General features: G+C 36.1%; 1 protein-coding gene across 2 annotated transcripts in view; it reads left to right on the forward strand.

Moving 5' to 3' along the window:
• LOC145673884 (uncharacterized) overlaps positions 1-23032 on the forward strand; it is a 58690-nt gene that overhangs the window by 11489 nt on the left and 24169 nt on the right. Inside the window, exons 5-8 of one of the 2 annotated variants that reach the window (XM_081743672.1) lie at positions 3801-3965; positions 10223-10354; positions 17502-17684; positions 18995-19111. In XM_081743672.1, coding sequence (XP_081599798.1) covers positions 3801-3965; positions 10223-10354; positions 17502-17684; positions 18995-19111 — 597 coding nt within the window. The remainder of the gene's footprint in view (positions 1-3800; positions 3966-10222; positions 10355-17501; positions 17685-18994; positions 19112-23032) is intronic. The other variant, XM_081743674.1, reaches the window with a different exon arrangement.

Consider the following 23032-nt stretch of genomic DNA (forward strand, 5'->3'; position numbering starts at 1 on the left):
ACCATTTGGGGCGTGCGAAAGCGTTATGGTCCCTGATGAGCGGTTTGGCCCGTGCAACACGACCCCGTAAGTTCATGTCATGTAATTCGCGGCGGACTGTGATTGTCGAAACAGGGTGGGGGAGGTGCTGATTGAGTTCCCCCGTCACTTGCTCCGCAGTGGCACGACGGTTCTGCATGACAATGCGCTTTAATACCCGGCGTGACCTGTCACTCATGATTTTCTTCCGCCCACTGTTCCGCTTCCCCGATGTGGTTTTCCCGTGTGTTGTGTAGGCCGTCATCACCTTCGACACTGTCCCACGCGACACACCTAACACAGTAGCCACTGCCGTCACACCCACTCCATATAACCGCGCACCAACAATTTGCCCTCTTTGAAAATCTGAGAGGTCTCCCATTTTACCCTACCTCCGTCTGCTGCAGCCACTGGACACTGCGCCTGACGTAGTATGGAGACCGACCTAACACACCACCACCAGCGGTCCGGCGCTGTGGGCGCCACGACACCACTGCCAACCCATACATCTGACGTGTTGCCAACTACAGGTGTTTCCATTTTTCTGATCATCATTTGTATATTAGCAACGCCAATTGTTAATCATAAGCTTATATTATTGAAGTAATTGTGTTAATCTACGACTGATATGTTTTTAACAAATATATCAAATATGTCTCTTAAGATGATTTCATGTTTTTCAAATGTTGGGCATTTGATTTTCTTTTCTCTTTTTTTTTATTCTTTGCCTCCCTCTAACTATCATCATACTACAGCTGCACGTCCCGGGTTCGATTCCCGGTGGGAGCAGTCAGTCGAAAAAGTGTAAAAACCTCTTTCAGGCCAGCCACCCTGAATGAGGTTTTCCTGTGTTTTCCTCATTCCCACCAGGCAAATGCCGGGGTGGTACCTAACTTGTAGGTCCCAGGCCGCTTCCTTCCTTCCCTTTCCCCGGATAGTGTGCTCGCTGAGTGACGTCATTCCTCATACGTGACAGGCTAAATGGCCTTAGATGCCGAAAGCCCAGAAATCTAAATCCTAACCTAACACACAAACACAATATAAGAGAGAGAGAGAGGATGTTACTGCCAGAAACTCCAACTACAATTGAAGACATAGGAAAATATCTTCAAGGGTTCAATTTCAACTTGCCGGAAAATATAGATACTAAACTTGCTCCTCTCTATAAATGTTATCCAATAACATATGTTGATGCTAACAGGTCATTTTGTGGCTACAAATGTCACAAACTGACACCAGAAAATGAAGAGAAGCATCTTGTGATATATTGTAAGCCTAATTACGGAAAGGAGTAAATCCTTAAAACTTTTTTTTTATTATTATTATTATTTATTCGGTGGAAACGTGTAGAAAAGTGAGGCTCGTATTATTTCGTGTAAAGTAAATGCAGTCTAAAATACAAATGCTAAGAAAAACCAAAGATCGTGTTCTCATATCACTATGATTATTTTAGTCTCATAAATTGTGTTTTGTAAAAAGTTACGAATATATAAACTGTCATAAAGATAAATTCTGAAGAGAAGTCTGTAAAGGGTAAATTACATTTTCGCCTTCAAGACTTTGTCACAACTTGCTGCATGTTTGAAAACGTTCTTTTTTATTACATTGTTAGTGCATATTTTAATACATTTAACAGCGTAGTTTCATGCATATTTAATGAATTTTAAGTGCCTAAAAATCCGATGTCTAGTCATCACGTAATACAAGGGGAAATAAATTAATAAATGTAATATATTCCAGTATGAGAAGGACGTTGAAAAATATTAGTTCCTAAAATTCCTATTATAAGTGACATCTTCCAATGAATGCCGTGGTGGTGTGCTTGGTGAGGCGTTTGTCTAAGTGGCCAGCTCAGGTTCAATTCACTGTAAGAGCAAGAAGTTTTTTGTGTCCTCGTTCCAATGCGGCTCAAGGGTTTATTCATATTCAGCCTTTGTAAAATGGGAAATCTGCGGGTGAGCGTAAGCGGGTCGTGGTGCAGAAGTCTGAAGGATGTGGAACTTTATCTCTACACAACCCGTCGACTTTCTATGGCTTGTCCGGAATACAAACGTATTTCTTACCCATTACATCTTTTACTAAGTTGATCAATCCATTGATAGTGTTTTGTGCCATAAAGTATAAGTCTGTTGTTTTTCTGTTTTTCATTGTTTCATATTTTTCTTGATTTTTTCTTTGAGAATACAACAGGCTGCTGCTCAATCGTAGTTTCAGTAATCAGTATGTGAAACACATCCTTGGGGAGTTCTCTTTGGAAATCATGTGGGGAAAGAGACCTTTAGGTAGATCAAAAGGGTGGAAAAATAATATAAAACAGAATACAGGGTTTGTCTGTCAAGTAATGAAACTGGCCTCCGCGCGGCGCTCCGGTCACCAGCAGCGCGCTTCCAGGCGGGGAAATTTGTGGTGGGAAATTTAAGCTAAGCAACGCATCGGGCGACAATCGTGTCCAAACTCTGCTACAGTGAGGGTCACGCGTGGCGCAAAAGCTATTTTTGAGTTTTTGTCACGGCACGAAACGTGAAACACCATTTTCTACAACTCTGGAAACTCTACCAGTGACAACGCTCCAGCCCGCACCACGTTCGTCGTGACCGCCTACCTGGCCCGGATGTGAGTTTTAACCTTGCATCCACCGTACAGCACCGATGTGAGCCCACCAGACTTGTTTCTGTTCTCAATGCTCAAGAGAACCCTGAAAGTTCACCGTTTGGACGATGTTCCTGCCATCCAATGGGCTGTAACAGTCTCTCTTAAAGAGGTTACGACAGCTGACTTCCAGGAAGCCTTGGCAGCGTTGGAATCGTGTTGGCATTGGTGTATCGACGCCCAAGGAGACTATTTTGAAGAATTTTAACAGTATGTACTGATCGGATCAATAAATTCTTTTAACTATACCCAGTCTCATTACTTTACGAATAAACCCTGTATTACGGAGTTAGGTAAGAATCCTACTTATACACGTAATTATTCGTTGATTCAATTATAAGAACGTAGGTACTATTTAGGGACTCAGTGGTAACCTGTAACCTATAAGAAGTTGTGTAACCTGGAAGAAAAGAAAAAAAAATATATATCTTTAACCCTGAAACCTGACGATGAACCACCACAGAAGAAATAGTCTTCAACTAATTGTCTGTTTTATTGTTTACTATGGTTTGGAATAAATTGAATCTACGGGAGTGTATCAAAAAGGACTTTACAACTTTGGAAACTCATATTGATGTATTCATTTATCTTACAGACATGGTTTTGGTGTTTTGTAGCAAAATACACCAAGTTGTGACTTACGTAGTACATCAGTTCAGAAACAAGCCACCGCAAGCGCTAGCGGCAGTTGCAGCAAAGATGGCTGCCTTGACTGGTCCCGAAAAGTCTTTATTCTGCTCGAATAGATTATTTATTTATGTGAATTCTGTCGAGCTTTTCTGTCATTCTTCATATGTCCTAATAATTAGTATCAAAGCACATTTATGTTCAGTATGATCATTATCAGTTTTAAAATAACTAAAGTGAAGCAATATAGTTTAAGTTTCAATTAAATCGTCAAAGTAGTTTTAAACCTGCAAATTGGGTGCACGCTAGCGACATCTATTGGCATCAGGAATCAGGTATCTCAGGTAGTGACATCCATTAGCTTAACTGCGTGCTATTTGGAATTATCGATACTCACGGACTGACATATTTTTGTATTATAAATAGCATAGTGATGTTTGAAATTCTATGCTTGTCCATCCTGTAGAAGCGATTAAAGTATTATTTTATTTGCCTTACTTTTTCAGCGGCTGTTTGCCGACCTGCTCCCGATCCTCGTACTGTAGAATGCGTTCCTGATCTTCTTGGAATTCCCGGAACAAGTGCCAAACAGGACGCTAATATTGAAAGTCAGAGCATTGAAGATCCGCAAGCTGCTCAAAACTTATTTGCAAACCAGCCAATTAATCCTGGTTAGTAGATTTTTTTTTAAAAAGAAAGACATTACTACATTAAAAATAAATAAATAAATATCAGTGTTTATTTGGAATTTAAACCCATTCCTCATGTATTTTAAAATATTTTTCTACAAATGATTGAAAAATGGTGACGACATTTATATTATTATATTGAATATGCTTTTATGTCAGTGTTTCTTATGACTCCGTCTGAATAACTGAAAACCAGTTGAAACTGCATTCTTTTGTTTGCATTTTCTCCAACACTAAAAATTCTTGTACTGGTCCAAACAGGAGGTTCAGAAATTCAATTTACCAACGAGTTTTACCATTGTTTTCCATGACGTCATCCCTCATACGTGACGGGCTAAATGGTCATCGATGCTGAAAGCCCGGAAATCCAAAAATCCCAAATCCTGGAATTCAGGACTTAAAATTGATGAACAGTGGAATAAAGTGTTAAGGAGCCTTAAAGATTGAATATGTTAATTGTGCAAGTTATTTTTTAAATTGTGGTATTATTTATTTATTTATTCTATACTATTTATTTAGCATTCATATTTAAGAATTATTTGTGAAGGTTATTTTGTAAATTTAGGTATATAGCTGTGTCTGTACACGTACATGGGGTCAACAGGAAGGGAAAGTGAATTAGAGATTTTTGTTTCTGTTTTATATTCTGGTTTTGTGATTGAAATTGATTGGCTGAAGTAGCCTATGGTAGCCAATCAGCATTCAGGGATTGTTTCGTTGCCTCTTATATTTGTCATTACTTGTGTAATCATAGTGTCTGATAAAGCCAAATGGATCGTTTACGAAACTGTTACACATTAATAATTCTTACAATAAAAGTGTTGTTTTGCTCAGCCAGTAGTTTAAATCGAATTTAAGTCTACTAAAGTAAAGATTGGACAATGGGTAATGAAACATGCATTTATGAAATATGCAGAACATCGCTTGAGCTTTTTTTGGAAAAATCTTCCGAAGAGAAAATTATCCCAAGAATAAGCGACCCCTTCTTGATTTTCCCAGGATAAATTAGTTATGCCATATTGTCAAGTTATTAATGAATATTTATTTATGCGATACGAACAAAATCACTTGAGTCGTTTTTGTGATAATTATGCAAAAAAAAAAAAAAAAAAAGTCGCTATGAAAAGTGAACTACCCACGTAGATTTTTTAAATGAGAATTATGACTTACACGACAGTATAGGGTTGTTAATGAAATATTGAAAACTGAAATATAAACAAAATCGTTATATCTGTTGAGAAAATCACAAATTTTGATTTTTAACCTTCAGTAAATTATCCTTGTTTTGGAGATAGAAAAGGAGATTTAAAAATGGTATGGACGCGTGGAAGGTACAGTATACCCTTAGGTAGTTGCTTTCATGATTTTCTTCAATGCACGGTTGTCTACACAGTTGTAACATTCAGTACATTAGTAAAATAAAAGAAATATTCCACTGTCAAATACGTCGTTATTCGCAGAGTCTTTAATCTGTGAAAACGTCCTAAGGTACCTGAGGGGGTACGATATAATCCCAGGCGCCTACTTACGTTTCTTTTTTTTTTTTTTTATTATTTATTCTGTTCTTTTTTTCATGTGAAGTGCACATTTTATGTGATAAGATTTAATAGCATTAATCTTTGTGGTCTACTAACAATATGCACTGGTCGTGTGCTTTTCGTTTGTATCATAGCTTTTATACAGAAATATCGTATGAAGTAAAAATAACTCGTATTCGAAGACTTCATGGTGTCCGTGATAATGGTGAAGCTAGGCGCTTACATTGGTGTGGATTTTTGCGAGAACCCTGGCCAAAACAAAGGTGTGATGAACGCATAATGAAAGTGAAAACACTTCACAGTAAATGCCAAAGAAATATGTTTGTCTCACATGGAAACTGTTTGTGATACTTCCTTGAGAAGCGAAAGAAAGAATTTCTGTGTGCGTATATCAGTTTCAAAGGTTACTGAAGTACGACTGCTTGTCTTGATTCTTTGTTTTATTTGTAGCGTTACTAAACGTGAATTTCTTTCATAAACCTCTGTTTTGATTATTGAAATAGTTTTGAAAAAGGTATAATGAAAAGAGGATATGAGTTCGACTCCTTTCAATAGTAATTATTATTACTACTACTACTATTACTTTTACTATAACAACTAATAATAGTGCATATATCACAAGTAAGATGTTAGGTTTTTATTACAAACTTAGTATGAAGCTTAGTAAAATTGAAAAAAAAATGAATAAAACTCTCATATTCCGATAATTTATTACTGTAAAATCAACCTTTAACACCTTGCGTTCCACTGACCTCCATGTGGATGTCATAAAATACTCCGTTCCAAAATACCAGTGATATCCATGCGGATGTCATGAAAATGTATCCTTAGTCGTATTAATCTTGGAGGTCATGATTTTTTAGCTGATGCAAGGAACGAATTAGTTCTGCTGTTTCTCCTCAGGTGACAGCACTTGACTCATTCCGGTCAGTGAAACATGAAGCAGCGTAGAAATACCTTCAGAACATCAAAATTTCCCTTTCTCAGCCCAGATGTTCAACAATGCATTTTTTATCGGTAATGTGAATGGTCTCCTCGCGTATATATATATGGGGGGTGGGGCATGTACGATTGTACAAAAAATTATATTCATTGAACTGTATACAATAACTCTGCTCTATAGAACGGTCTGGACCGTCTTTTAATAGTAAATGAAAATATGATATTACAGCACGCACATAGGAAAATGAACCTGGAACGCAAGAGGTTAAAAATACATATTCACCTGTAATATTTTATGTTTTTCCTATTTTGATTAGTCATACGTACTTGTAGAGTTATATCATTTTTGTATTTCCAAAGCAGTGTTTTTGTATATTACTTTTGTCATATGTTCATGATGATTTTTGGGAGAAAATTTTAACTTTTTTTTTACCCTAGAAATGACATGCTAATTTTATAACGAATCATGACAAGATGAATCTCACAAGTGTTTCAGTTACTATATACGCAACTACCTGCAGTTGTTTGTTTCTGTTTTATTATAAATAAAATAACAGACAAATTTTGACCAAAGCATATATTAACTAATAAATAATAGCGTTACAGTTTCGGCAAATTAACTTTGCCTTCATCAGACACATTATCTGATGAAGGCAAAGTTAATTTGCCGAAACTGTAACGCTATTATTTATTAGTTAATATATGCTTTGGTCAAAATTTGTCTGTTATTGTATACAAGAAGTTCCAAAGCTAGAATGAGTGGCATTTATTATAAATCTGTGTCATTTTTGCTAGCAACTATACTCCTGTTTACTAGCGTTAGAAGAAAGTGTTAACACATGTAACGTGCAAAGAGTAAAAAAGTGACTGACCGGATCGAGACTCGAACCCGGGACCTCCGGCATATTGTGCCGATGCGTTAACCACTACGCCGCCCAGTGGCATAGTGGTTAACGCATCGGCACGGTATACCGGAGGTCCCGGGTTCGAGTCTCGATCCGGTCAGTCACTTTTTTACTCTTTGCACGTTATTGAATTCACATCTATAGAGGACATGGTGTGTTAAAAAATCGGTTGTTTCCTCTTTCATTAATATCTATATGTTAACTCACATCTTTGACATACTATACTTTTATTTGTGTAAAGAAATATCAGCTAATAACACAAATATAACGTATATTTTCTAATATTTTTTGATGAACTACATTTTTCTTTTTAAATATGATTCAGTGAAACGTAAAATTGATCATTCACTAAAAGTTTTTAAAACTTTTTTTACTATACACAATTTCACATATTTGTTTTGGTAATTTGTTGTATGTTTCTAGAAAAATACGTTCAATATATATTGTAGAAAATTCCCTTTTAAGTTTATTTTAGTATATTTGGTTTAGAGGAACCTATTGGGAATAACTCAAAGAAAGCTTTTCATTTCTGTTGACGTCGCACACAAATTCTACTTATCTTGCTGTGTCATTTGGAAGCATTGTTTTTGTTAGTGTCACACATACATTCAAGATATTTAAACAGAAAGAAGTGATCAAGTCACACACATCACATTCTTGTTGTTAGTTTAATAAAATGCTATAAAAAAGAAAAAAGTCAATAACTGTAAAGATGGGGTTCAAACTGATAATCTCAAAGGTTGTATTTTTGATACAAATACCGCAAATATTTTACACCCAACCATTTGAAGCCTTTAAGGTCAGTTTCAATAAACATTATAACAGTAGTATAAAATGGCAAACTTTTGTAGGGTAATGAGATGTGAACAGGAAAGAGTGTTATGATAAGACATCTAAAACAGAAGAAAGAAAAAAAAAAAACGATACTCATCACTTTCTATCTTCGTCACCCATTGAATTGGCGAAATACCATGGTTCTTTGCTATTCCACTTTTTATCTTTAATTTTCTTCCCCTATGCTTCTTGCTGTAAAATTGGTTTAAAAAATCTGAATATGGATTTTGTACATCCCTTGAAGGGTGACCCTTTAAAAGTTGTTATTGCTAATGGATATAAATAACAAGGGTATGGATGGTGCAACAGGATATGCGGATTGTTAATATCCATAGTTTTTTTTCATCAGTGTTTCTTTCAGGCATGTTTTTGGGAGTCAGCCTCCCACCCCCGGAGGAAATAAGGTAAATACGTGCCAGAATAGTACCAGCAGTGGGAGATAAATAATTTCAAAATATAAATAAATAAACATTTTAATACTGCTGCTTATAAGTGTTCTAAAGATCGTACTGAAGCTTTGCTTTATATATATTCAGAGATTAGGTGGTACCTTGTGTCTGTAATGCCAACCTTGAGAAGATAAGTTAGAATTGAACGTCTTGTTGCATGCACTTCAGAAAAATGTAAGACAAGGAGCTGTGGGCTTTGTTAATACGTAGTTTTAGATCGACGCCCGGCACATGTTTTCTGAAAGAAACACTGTTCATCATATTGTCGGCCCTCAAATATGACTATATTGTTCTCTACAATAGTTTATTACTTTTCTTCATGTAAATTATCATAACGACGAATAAACAATACAACATGTTCTACATTAAGCTGTAGATGCACTTCTTATACAGGATGTCCCAAAAATAATGGCGAAAAATGGAACCACAGATTCCTGGCTCCGAAACCAGAAAAAAGTGCATATGACATATACTCTGGAAGTGGACAGGGACGGAGCTACATAGCTCCGAACGTGAGGGGAAACGAACTTCACACCTACTTACCGGAATAATGATAGGAGCTAGGAAGGGGTTCAGAAATCCCTTTCTGTAGAACTAGATGTTTTTCATAAGTTTTGAATTCCCCATGTTAATTTTCTCGGAAGTACACTTCACCTCTCCTGTAAAATATTCTTTAATTCCCACACTATCCCTGAAGTTAGTACAACCATTGTAGGCGCGCTTTGCTTTGACCACCATTTTGTCATCATCGTGGATAATATTTCTTTTTGTATGATTTCCATCTTCCCTGCACCGTTTCACTACCCCTACCGTACAGACATTCAGTGAATCCCTAAATGACATATGGAAAATCTCTGGTGCAGTTATGTAATATGTGTTTAACAGGTCAAGCCAATATAATTTTTATGTATTTCTGAACCCCCTTCCTAGCTCCTATCATTATTCCGGTAGGCAGGTGTAAAGTCCCTTTCCCCCACATTCGGAACTGTCTAGCTCCGCCCTTCTCCACTTCCGGACTGTCATATACACTTTTCTTCTTGCTTTTGTGCCAGGAATCCGTGGTTTCATTTATCACAATTACTTTTGGGACACCCTGTATAGCTTTGATGCTGAATGGGGCGCTAAACTTCACCCTGCGAACTAAATTGCTGAATAGTGTAAAATGTTTTGTTTTTTAACAGTGTTCAAATAGACGTATTTGATTTTGAAAATAGTAATGATGATTCATGGGATTTGTGAAAGAGTTTTGCATTTTCTTTATAGTTCGCGTCACCCGAATCGGCGTATGACATCAGCCAATAAACTCGCAGTGCGCTGTTACCAAACCTGCAGAGAGGAATGTAATCATTAATAATTGTCCACAAATACGAACAAAATCAATTATGAATGATTCGATTATCCCCTGAAGGTTTAGTAACAGCGCAGTGCGAGCTTATTGGCTGATGCTACACGCCAATTCGGGTGACGCGGACTATAGTTTGTTAGTTTATTCTATAAAGAGACAAACGTAAGTAAGCCTAATGCAAAATGCATGTATTCTATCTAATTACTTTTATATTCTTAATTATTAGTTATGCCTGGAGCCTCTGATTTGTCGTGTGTTGGCGTTAGCACCAGTGGTAGAGAAAAGGAGTCGTCTTCAGAGTCAGCTATGTCTACTAAACGTAGATTTCACCAAATGCACTCGAATAACTCACCGCGAGGTAAGTGTAATAAAAGTGAACGTACTAACTTACGTTATTTACAGGACCAAAGCCAAGGTTTTGTTAAGAGGAGGACATAAATGCTAGCCTCAAAATTAATGACCAATTATCAGGTAGCAAGCTTGGAGAAGTGGTTATTTATATCCATTATATAAAATTGTATTTCGTTAAACTTAGGTTTCAAAATTCCTCTTTTGTGAGTTATGAGGTACCAAAGATATAAGGGGAAAATATTGAGGCTAGGATAGGAAACTACAGGACCTAAACTAAATGATTCAATAAATTAGATGTTCTAGAATATTTTTTTAACACTAGAAGCGCCGTCGGGGTCATTTTGATCTCTCTCTCTCTTTTTTTTTTCTTTTTTCATTTTCCTTTTACACACACAATAGAACGTTAAAGCTGAAATTTTCTGACTTTTTCTAAAATACATTCAAGTATATTGTGGTAAATTTTCACATTTCTATCTTAATTATTAAAATAGATAATCACAGATATACCTAGAACAGCCAATAGGGCCAATAGGGGCCCTAATTTTTATATATTTCCCCCTCCCCATCCCCAGGTTGCGAGGCTGAATTTAGATTTAAACGGGATCGGAAGTGTCACTGTTCATCTCAGCGACCCCAATTAATTATTACATTAACTCTTGGAATCAACACATAATATTTCATATATTCTGAATACTTTTCGATAGAAACAATGCATCAATCACCAAATTAAACGTTTATGTACCAACAAATTTTACTGACTTCTATTCTCCGTTCTCCATTATAGCAGTGACTTTTTCATAGAAGCTACGTACCCTATACAAATAACATTTTTTTTAAAGAGTGCGTCAAGTCTAGATATATGCTGATGATGTAAATTTAATAGGGGATGATAGGAGAACAGTAGAAATAAATGCAGAGATCTTATTAAACGCTTGCAGGGACATGGGTCTAGAAGTAAATGCAGAGAAAACTAAATACATGGAAGTGCGTCGGGACCATAATACAGCAAATTGTGGAGGCGTTAAAATATTAAATAATGCTTTTGATAAAGTGGATACTTTCAAATATTTAGGATCAATATTAACAGACGAAAATCATATTCACGAAGAAATTAAATGTCGACTAAAAGCAGGGAATTCGTGTTACTATTCGGTTCAAAATCTCTTGTCGTCGCGAATTCTGTCGAGGAATTTGAAGCTTAAAATATATAAAACGATAATTATGCCTGTTGTTCTGTATGGTTGTGAAACATGGTCACTTACTCTGAGGGAAGAACATAAACTGAAAGTATTTGAGAACAGGATCCTGAGAAGAATATTCGGACCCAAGAGGAACGAGAATGGGGAATGGCGGAAGCTTCATAACGAGGAACTACATAGTTTATACGGTTTACCCAACATTGTTAGGGTCGTGAAGTCTAGGAGGCTTAGGTGGGCAGGTCATGTAGCTAGAATGGAAGAAAGTAGAAACGCTTTCAAAGTCTTGACTGGTAGACCCATAGGAAAACGACCATTAGGAAGACCTAGGCGCAGATGGGAGGACAATATTAAGATGGATCTCGCAGAGATAGGAATACAAAGTAGAAACTGGACGCAATTAGCTAAGGATAGAAGTCAGTGGAGAGCTTTTGTGAACGCGGCACTGAACCTCCGGGTTCCATAAGCCATAGAGTTAGTTAGTTAGTTAGTTAGTCAAGTCTAGATAACACTTACCTAGAATATAAGTAGAAAGCAGCTTGATTAATTTTTTGTATGCCCTAAGAATAGTAATAATAATAATGTAGAAGATTTTGGTATGTTTTGTTTTAACATCCCCTGCTTATAGTGGGATCCGAATCGCATGACATCCACCAGGACTCGAACCCTGTTTCCTGCGCCAAATGCGAGAACGCTAACCGTTTAGCTATAACAAGCAATAACATAGAAAAGTGTCAGTTATGTTTCAGCCCTCGATGTACTTTCTAAACATTTTTAGACCCATGATTTAAATATGGCAGGACTCCACTGAATTGAAATATATCTTCAAAGATAGTAAATCAGATATTTGTTAACAATGAATAAAATTAATTGTCTTTAACGTATTTTGTTCTGGCTTTGTATGGTATTGATGTGTGTAGAAATGTATGTCGAGTTAGGAAGCTTTTTATTTTATTCATTTTTTTATGAAGGGAAAAGATAAACTCCCAAGTGTGAGTGCATCCTTGAGGTACAGTATATATTAGCAACGCCAATTGTTAATCATAAGCTTATATTATTGAAGTAATTGTGTTAATCTACAGGTGATATGTTTTTAACAAATATATCAAATATGTCTCTTAAGATGATTTCATGTTTTTCAAATGTTGGGCATTTGATTTTCTTTTTTTTTTATTTTTTTTATTTTCCTTCATTCTTTGCCTCCCTCTAATCATCATCATGCTACAGCCGCACGTCCCGGGTTCGATTCCCGGTGGGAGCAGTCAGTCGAAAAAGTGTAAAAACCTCTTTCAGGCCAGACATCCTGAATGTGGTCTTCCTGGGTTTTCCTCATTTCCACCAGGCAAATGCCGGGGTGATACCTAACTTATAGGTCCAAGGCCGCTTCCTTGCTTCCCTTTCTCCGGATAGTGTGCTCGCCGAGGGACGTTATCCCTCATACGTGACGGGCTAAATGGCCTTAGATGCCGAAAGCCCAGAAATCTAAATCCTAACCTAACACACAAACACAATATAAGAGAGAGAGGGAGGGAGGGAGTACGGCCAAAAGCACACACTACAAAGCAGTGTTAGCCTATTCATTCAACAGGATGCTTGGTTACAGACTTGTCTTCATGGAGAAAGGATGCTTCAGACTTGCCCGTGCTCCGCTCTCAAGGCTTCTCACATTGGTTAAAAGCTATGTTGAAGTAGGTTGTCATAGCAACGACCAGTGTGTGCATATGGTGTCCGAGAAAATTAAATTTAATCTTTTAAGTTTTTCGTCTCACGGTTATGCCGGCTAGGATAAAGGAGACGGTGATGATAAGAAATGAATGAAATGGTGGAATGAAGATATCGTGAGAAAACGGAACAACCATGAGAAAAACCACGTACACGGGGTTTGTCCACCACAATGTTCACTTGGCGCGAGCTGGGATTGAACCAGACCCCATGGACCAGAGGTGAACATTACCACTGAGCACCGCGGTCCCCTATATGGTCTCTAGTAAGTAATATATGGCTGCATCAGTGGCTATGACTTGCTACGGCACAGACATGTACATTCGAACCAGTCGTAAGGTACAAACCAGTTTTAGAAATGTTTCATATTTTCATTATTAAATAAACAAAAAGTGTAATCATGTATTTATAATCGTAATTTTTACAAGCATAAAAATAAAAAGAAATATATATATTTTCAACACAATATTTAATTTCTTTTAATCAAGCAGTATCCAGGTACTGCTGGCTGCTGGGTTTGTGCGGGTGGACTGCACGTCACTGAAATTAACGTTAGATTTAAATTGTGTACATTTCATACGAAAACAGTATTATAAAATAATGAAAATCACTAACACATTCATGGACAAACGTCTACTAGGTTTCTTTCTTGCTGTATCCTGTGGATAAAAGAGAGAAAAATAAAAAGCGCTAAAGGAGATTCCACACATCCATGTCCATGTACAGTCAGCAACAAAAGTTCTTTCCGTTTGATGCAATCAGTCCCGTAAAGATCTTCAGAATACAAAGACAATTTGAGTACAGTTTTCAGTAAACTAAAAAGAGTGTAATTTTCTGTACGGTTCCAGCCATGCTACCGTTATTTCTAAAATAAATTTTACCAAACGGAAAGAACTTTTGTCGCTGACTGTACATACTTGAAGGACATACAAAATACCGACGGGAAAGCTGAAGACCTAAACAATTTACTAAGAAGGTTGTTAACAGGAAGGTTCAGTAACAAATCATGGAAACAGAAAGTACTATACTTACTACATTTAGTGTGCTGCTGTCGTTGGTTTGAGAAGACAAGTGAAATGGAACTAATCTTTACAACAGAACACAGACACTTTATATGCTACTCTCAATCATCTCTCATACTATGGTAACATAACATGCATTGCTAATTGTCAAACTAACTTGGGAGAAGATTTGAATGACGATTGGTAGCAACGTGTTTGGTCACGTCTGGGCTATCGATAACAAATCACCTATTTAGGTTTCTCTCTCTTTTGCTTTCCTTTCTTTTTTTCTTTCTTTTTCTTGCTTTCTTGCTTGCTTTTTTCTTGCTTTTTTTTCTTTCTTGCTTTGTTACTTACTTACTTATTTTCTTTATTACTTACTATTTTCATTAGAAAATATGTAACACGTTCAGTCCGACATCTGACAATAATGAAGAAGCTATGCCTTTCGAAAATCCCGACGTGAGCCACCGGTGGCGCATGCCATTATTCCTTCAGCGTATTCAAAATATACATTTACACCGTGCTCTTGGGTTTTCTCGGGGTTCTCCCGTTTCCTCCCACTTTCTTCATTCCACCATTTCATTCATTTTTCATCATCACCTTCTTCTTTAACCTAACACGCATAATTGTGGGACGTAAAACTCAAAGATTTCATTTCATTTCAAAATATACACTTACCACAGTGCAATAACATAGAAAGTCCATAACACTGTTCTACTTTTGTGACTAAAAACCCAAAGGCAACTTACAGCCACGAATAAAGATCGTGTACCACCGGTGGCGCACGTCAGGATGAATGGGTTAATTTCTCGCGCTAGGTTTTTAACTAACTATAACTTGATTAAACTGAGCTATAGAACATAATTTATGATTTAAATTGTCATATTTCCAAACGTTTGTTAGAGTTACATTACACATTTTCTTTTAACAGTAGCTTTCATGAGTAAATTTGATCTAACAGAAATATTCATACACAAAAAATAAATGAACCTGTTAGACTATAAGATACATATACTTGAGGCCGTATCCTATATTTTAACTACGCATATTTGTTAATTTTATTGGCTATTTATGCACTGCGCGCTATTTTTTTTTTTTTTTTTTTTTTTTTTTTATTCACTGTACATGACAACACTAATTAGTATGTTGTCAATACTTCCTTACTTCGGTTTTACGAATTGACTTCCGGTAAATACGTCGATTTTGGACTCCTTAATACGTACCTAACAGTGTCATGTTATCACACAAGCAATTAGATCGTAACATTTTACGAATTAACATGTGAATTTCTCACAATTGGTGGCACTTCAATTATTCTCGGTCTGTCTGCTTCCAGGTCGTCACACAAACAGTCCGGACAATTGACAGTTGAAAAGCATGCTCAAAAGCAAAAAAGCTTGTGATTGGTTATTCGAGATGCACTGTCCAATCAGAAGCGAGATTTAATCCTTACAAGGCAAAGGCAAGTGCCGTGCTAGGTTTGGGACCGTAAGACAATACGCAAAAGACAATTCTCATATTTGTATAGATAGGGCTTCGTTCTGCACACGCACACAAATGAGTATTTTCCACACTCGATGTCAATCGGTTCCCAAAATAGTAAAAGGATAAAATATCAGTGATGCTAAGTAGGGATGGGCAAAATCGGTTTCTGGGAAAACCGAAATATGAAAAACCGATATTTCGGTTTTCTCCAAAACCGGTTAGGTTTTTCACCGAAACTGTTTTCGGTTTTCTCCAAAACTAGTTCGATTTTTCACAGAAACAGTTTCCGGTTTTCTCCGGAGAACAACGAAACAGTATTCTGGTCAGAAGTAGAACCAGTTTTGAGAAGACTGAATCCGGTTTCGATGAAAAACTGAACCGGTTGAAGAAAACGAAAACCGGATTTGATGAGAAACCGAATTGGTTTTGGAGAAAATCGAAAACCGGCTTTGAAGAAAATCGAAAACCGGATTCGGTGTAAACCGAACCGGTTTGGGAGAAGACCAAAAGTGGTTTCGGCGAAACACCGTTTTGAAAACTTTCAAATACCAGTTTCGGTTCTCCTAAAATCCGAAAACCGAAAAATGTTTTTTTGTGCCCACCACTAATGCTAACTTAGTCACTTTTACCAAACTGGATGAAAAGAAAGATTGTATAATAAAGTTTTTATTTCTTGCGAAGATGAGAGTATAATATCTGTAGCAGTACAGTGATAGTAGATTATCATAATTCTGGTTGTAATATAGCATTTAACGTCAGAGAATTATTCTCAATGTTGAGGTCTGACGATATAATACATGTCACCAGATCAGTAAATCTTTGTGGTAATCTGTACTGAAATTAATATTAATAATAATATGCAATATATCGAAACACAAAGTGATTTAGGAATAAGGAGCTCAGTCGTTTGGTTCCCTTTTCTTTCTGTTAACAGCTGCTTACATCCTTATTGTCTTTACTATTGAACTGTAACATTTTTACGCTTTGTGTTTCACCTACCTGATGAAGGCAATAGAAATGGGCGATGATGATCATCATCATCGTCATCGGTATTCTGCCATTAATGGCAGGTCACTTGCCGTAACTGAGAAGCATCCATGCTCCACGGTCTTCCGCTAACCTCTTCTTTATCACCTACGATTTTGATATCGTCCATTAATTGTAGTCTCCTTCGCCCTCTCCCTCTCTTCCCTTCCACCATATCCTCCAGGACGTCCCTCATGATACAGTTCCTTCTTAACCAATATCCCAACCAGTTTTTCTTCTTCTTCTTAATAATATTTATTTCTATCACTCTCTCATCCGTTTTCCGCTCCACCCAGCAAATTCTTTCCATTCTTCTCCACACCTACATTTCGAAAGCTTCCAGTTGTTTTTCATCATTTTTGCTTAATGTCCATGTTCCTGACCAATACAGTACAGTACTCCACACGAAGAATTTTATGAGTTCTTTTCTCAACTCTTTGTTCAAGGTCATGGGCGAAATATTGCTAAGTTCTCCTGTTTACAACATGTGCATATAAATATGTATTTATTTATTTGGTATTACTGTTATTATTATTATTATTATTATTATTATTATTATTATTATTATTATTATTATTATTATTATTATTATTATTATTATTGATAACCCTAGTATTCACCAAATATATATAGTATTCACCAAATAGGTTTGACTTTTTATTTTATAAAGCATGTAAAATTCACGAATTTGCCTTATCACGTCTTCGATTTTTAATTGTAGATACACCTGGAGCATCCAGTGAAACAGTTTCGCCTTCAGGGAGCGTCCCTACCGCTTCAGCTTCAGGGAGCACCGTTTCCTTTAATGATCCTGTTTGCATGACCTTCCGGAGCTCGTCTTTAACGTTGGGAGCTTCCATGAAGCGTACTTCGGAGGCTGTTCTCTCACCGGAGCATGTGAGACGTAAGTCATACAGTACTTGATACTATGTACAACTTGTAATTACTAATGAGACTGTGGGCAAGAGTTAGGTAAGGAAAGAACGTAACCAACTCTTCTTCGTCTTCTATTAAAAGACTAAGCCTTGGCTTTGTAGCCACAGTTTCCTATTTTTAGCACCCCTTTTCAACTCCTTGTAGGAATTACATCCCATCTCATTGATCATATTTTTAAGGCACGATGTTCTCGGTCTCCTTTCGTTTTCTTTCCTAATATTTTGCCTTCGAAAATGTTTTAGAAGAAAGTATCATGTCTAAGTAAGTGACTAATGAGTTTTGCTTTACGTACTTCTATTACTTTGATTACTTGTCTTTTCTCATTCACTTCTTAGAGTACCATCTTATTGCTGTTCTTTTCAATCCAGCTAATTCTGGTGATTCTTCTCCAAAACCACATTTCCGCTGCCTCAAGACAGGCTTTCTTCTGTTTCGCTAACGTCCAAGTTTTGCATCTATACGTCAAAACACTCTACAGAAATGTTTTTATAAATTTCTTTTTAGTGTGGAAGTTAATATGCTTATCGAGGAGAAGGTTCTTGTTCTGAAAGACGTTATTGGCCAGTGCTTTTCTTCTCTTTATTTCACTAACACATCTGTTGTTTTCTTCTATATTGCTGCCGAGATAGCAAAATTCGGCCACTTTCTTGAGTTTGTCTTCTCTCCACTTTTTTGTCCGCTTTTTCCTTCACCTCTCTTCTTATTTATAATCATGATTTTGGTCGTCTTGGTATTGATTTTTAGCTTGAGCTTAGACTCTGAGCATTGTATTTAGCTCGTTTTCTGAGTATGCTATTATTGCGCTATCATCGGCAAATCTGATGCATAACCAACTAACTGCTCATATTATTAACCAACTGCCTGCTTTCTATCTACACGTGTAGGGGGATCAATGTTGGAGCAAACAAATCTCGAAGCAGACATAAAAATTTACTACAATATAGAAGAAAAGATTACAAAATAATAATACAACTGAATTTAATGAAAGTATATTACATTTCTTTTTATCGATTTATGAGACATAGTGATGAATAATTAGGTACTCGTTGAATAAGAAAACTGTAAGAAAGAAGGGAAATGTGTGAGACATGTGCAGCTTAGTCGACATCGTGTCTAATCCTCTAAATTATAGCTATTGCTGAAATATCAAATATTTCCACCTTCGATTTGTTTTTCTTTTTTCAAACTCAAGGATTTCATTAGAATAATTGCATAGATCTCATGTTTCAATAAAGGTTTCACTTGCTTCCTTTTTGTTTTTAATTACTTTATGCTCAGGTCAAGGACAAGCTCCATCCATATGTAGAAAGGATGCAGCCGCCATAAGTATGAACGAGCTAATGCGAACTGAGAAAAAATTCATACAATTGATCCAGTGCTTAAGAGCAGAAATACGTGAGTGAAATTGATTCGCATGTTCTTGGATGCTATAAATACATTGCATGCGTTACATCTGGGGAAATGGAAAGATCATTTAATTTTTTTTCTTTTTCTTTCTTTCTTTTTTTTTAAAGTATTTTTCAAATATCATATCATTTGTCAATTAACAACTTTACAAATATCTTACCATGCAGAATCACAATTATTCCTTATGATAGACTACCAAAATGTATTTAATAATTTATATTCTGGTTTAAAAGTAATTAATAGTGTCTTTTTTCAGCTTTTACGTGTAGTGCAGCCTTTCCCAACCTGTGGTCCGCAAGACGATCTTATTGGTGTCCGCAAGCCAATCTAAGAAAGGCATACACACTAGTGAGAAATACACCATTCTAAGTTAAATGGTCGATCGCTTAAAAGTTACTTCGTTCGATCCTGACATCAACCATCATATTAACTGAAGTTGTGTACCTCGGTGAATCATACACTTATCATTTTAACTTGTTTAAGTTAATACATTTTATTTTTCTTCTGTATCTGATGGGTAGGCTATTGTGATTTAGTTTTGTTTACGTACTAGATTTATTTTTATATTTGAAACATCTTAGTCAAGTTGTCCGACCCCAGGACCACTCGATTTTGGAGTAGGCATCATACCACTGCAAAGAAAAACAATAACCTCATACCCACACCCATACATATATTTACTAACGTGGGGCAGAAATATAAATACTAACCGTATATATTGCAAGTGGCCTTTCACATGTATTGTAGACTCTAAAGGGGGACGCAGTGTTGAAAATGTTGGGAAAGGCTGGTGTAGTTTAAAACACTGCATTGTTTTATAAAATGGTATCAAATAGATAATTTATTTATTAGAAATAAATTGAAAGAATTTCGTGCTTTCTTCTTTAAATGTTGTTTTTTTACAAACCACGTTCAGATATGTTTCTAAATTTTTTAAATAATGTACACTCATGTCCAAAATTATTGTCGCGTGTCTATAAATATGTTGTTGTAGGAATATAATTTGATAACGAATTCGCCCGGTATTTCTTATAATGTTAGTATGTGTATAATCGACAGAGACATGTATATGGCAAATTTCATGTCAAAAGAGCAGTAAATAAGGACAATAAAACGAAAATAAAATTTTCTTGGCCATTTAGCAACATTTTGTTTTATTCATTCTAATTTTCATATTTATAATTCTTTTCCTCTGAAATTTACCACAAATATACATTTTCCGATTATACACATAATATCAGTATTAAAAATACCCTGCAAAATTATTATCAAATTATATTTTTACAAGAAGACAGCTATAGATATGCGAAAATCATTTTGGACATGAGTGTACATGACTTAATTTCAGTTGTTGAAAGTTTCAAGTTAGATTTTTATGCCTATTTTACTATGTATATTTTTAATTTTTTGTGTCTGTTTCCTTGCTTATTTTGCATATTTTTAGTAACGATAATAAGAACAAGAAACAAAATGGATAGAAGAATAAAATGAATCTAAATTTTTAGTAGGGATAAAATGGGTATATAGAAAACGAGAAGAATTTTTTAAGGTGGGTTGTTAGAGAGAATTAATGCCAGGAACACCGTTACGAATGGGGTGTTAATGTGCCACTCTGCCTTTTCATGCGCCAACCTGTTCCTGAAATACCTGAAACGACAAATTCTTCCCTTATGACCATCTTAGTCTTTCGTCTGGATTCAATTACTACATGATTTATCGTAATACAGGCCCACGGTTACCGATAAACGAACCCAGGACTGCGTGTACCGAAGGTCCTCACGCTAGCGATTAGACTAACCTGGAGGGCTTCAAACCGACTGTCGTTCAGCTTGTTGCATTAGCTCTACATATCCATTTATGTAAGATCAAATTTCTTTTTAGCCGTCAAATTTAATCCCTACTTGAAACTACTCGTTTCTCTTCCTTCTTTCTTATAAAAACATTCACTTTTTGAAGCGTTTTATCGTTTATTAGAAATCAACAGTAAAAACTATCTAAATCTAGACTCTGTTTTCCCATTCTTGGCCTATGCTATGCTTTTCCGTTACTTCTCACCCTTCGAATTGCAATATGTCTCTCTTCTTCCTGTTTTCTCTCCTTGTAGCGCTATTGAACTAACTCAAACCTAATATACCTATACGAGTATTTGAACCTATTGAACTAACCTAATATGTATACACAGGGAACTTGTAATCCGACTTATTCCGTGAAAGGGATTATTCTACGTATAACTTGGAAGAAATTTGTTACTATAAACTTGGTGTCAGCAACCAGTGGTTTCGGAGCAATTTTCATTTTGTTTTTTCTTTCTTTCAATTTGCCGACTTTTAACCAAAAACTGCAAATTGTGAACAAACTGCTTTACTCTGCCCATTGAAGTGATACTTTTCTAATAGCTGACTAATAAGCATAATCATAGACGGGGTTGTGAAAAACCCATTTAAAAAAAATCCAGCCCAGTGGGTTTTATTGGGTAAAATTGGATTTTATTGGGTAAAATTGGGTTTTATTGGGTAATATTGGGTTTTATTAAATTTTGTACGTATATTTAAAGCCATATTCCTCCTTAATATACCATTTAAGCATATATGCTCTACTGTACACACGAAACTATGGAATTCCCTTGTGAGACTGCGGTAGTTCACGTCTGGCGCGGGTTCCTAGTTCGATCCCAGCTCCCGCCAAGTGCGTTTTGTGGTGGACAAACATCGTGTGCATCTGTTTCTCGGGCTGGTTTCGTCATGCCACCATTATTATCCATATAAGCACAGTCTCCCTTAGCCGTGGTACATAATCATGAGACATTGAACTAAGCTTAGAAATAACTAAATAATAATAATAGTAATAATAATAATAATGCACAAGGAATCCGTGAGTCCCATACGTGTTTTGAGAGACACACTTTGCACCATTGACACTCGCTTATATTTCGATTTCTAGCAAGAAGGAAGTCCACAATTTTCTAGAGTAACAAAGAGGTCGATAGTTTTACGTAATACAGAATAGAAATAAAATCCCTTCTTACACTTATGATTCAAATCCCTGAGCCAGCCGTCCTGAGTTTCAATGAAAACACGCGGGGCAAATACTGGGATAGTACCTCAGGTTCGGGAGCCAGAGTTAAAAAATGACTTTATTGAATGGATATTGTTTTTCTAGATTTTTTTTAAAGAACTGAAATGTTGGACATGGATTTTTTTTTCTCATTTTCAGTTGCCAGTTTGGTTTCTTACAATATATTTACGATTAAAGGGGTTTTGTAGCATACAATATTTGTACTGTTTTTCATATATTTCATCAGATACGCAAGAAGAATTAGGGAGTTCACCGATCTGATTGCCGTTAGTGTTGAGAAGATAGAGCTGTATCTTTAATAATTTCCTTTTTCAAGTGAAGCGTTCTCTTTTTGTAATTAACTGACACATGGAGAATATCATATGTTTTATCTCTTTATATTAATACCCAAGTATATAACAAAAACAAAGGAAATATAGCTGCATTACTTTTTTTTTTTATACTAGCTGAAGTGCCCGTTCTTTGTACGGAGAGAATTAGACTCAAGGAAAATGTTTGAGCTCGTGACATGTTTTTTTTTTTTTTTTTTTTTTTTTTGTTTTTTACATGAATTTTGTACTTCCTCTGCTCCTTCTTCTAGGATGCGCCCTTGAATCGAAGTAATATGAAAATCCCATCTCTGGGTAGAAACTAACTACTTCTTTATGTTCAAAAATTCATTTCAAACTGCTTAATCGTTTCCCCGTGTGATGCGATCAGAAGCAGCAGGTAAAATCGGTTTCAAATTATAGTAAATGCTTCCCTTTCCCACTTAAAATGGAAACTCTCAAAAGTACTGGAACACCGGTCCACTTACTTTTAGCGGGAAGTTTCCATAAAAAATGTCATCTTCCT

This window comes from Thermobia domestica, chromosome 17 (assembly GCF_964235325.1).
Source record: "Thermobia domestica chromosome 17, izTheDome1.hap1.1, whole genome shotgun sequence".
In the NCBI taxonomy this organism is placed as follows: domain Eukaryota; kingdom Metazoa; phylum Arthropoda; class Insecta; order Zygentoma; family Lepismatidae; genus Thermobia; species Thermobia domestica.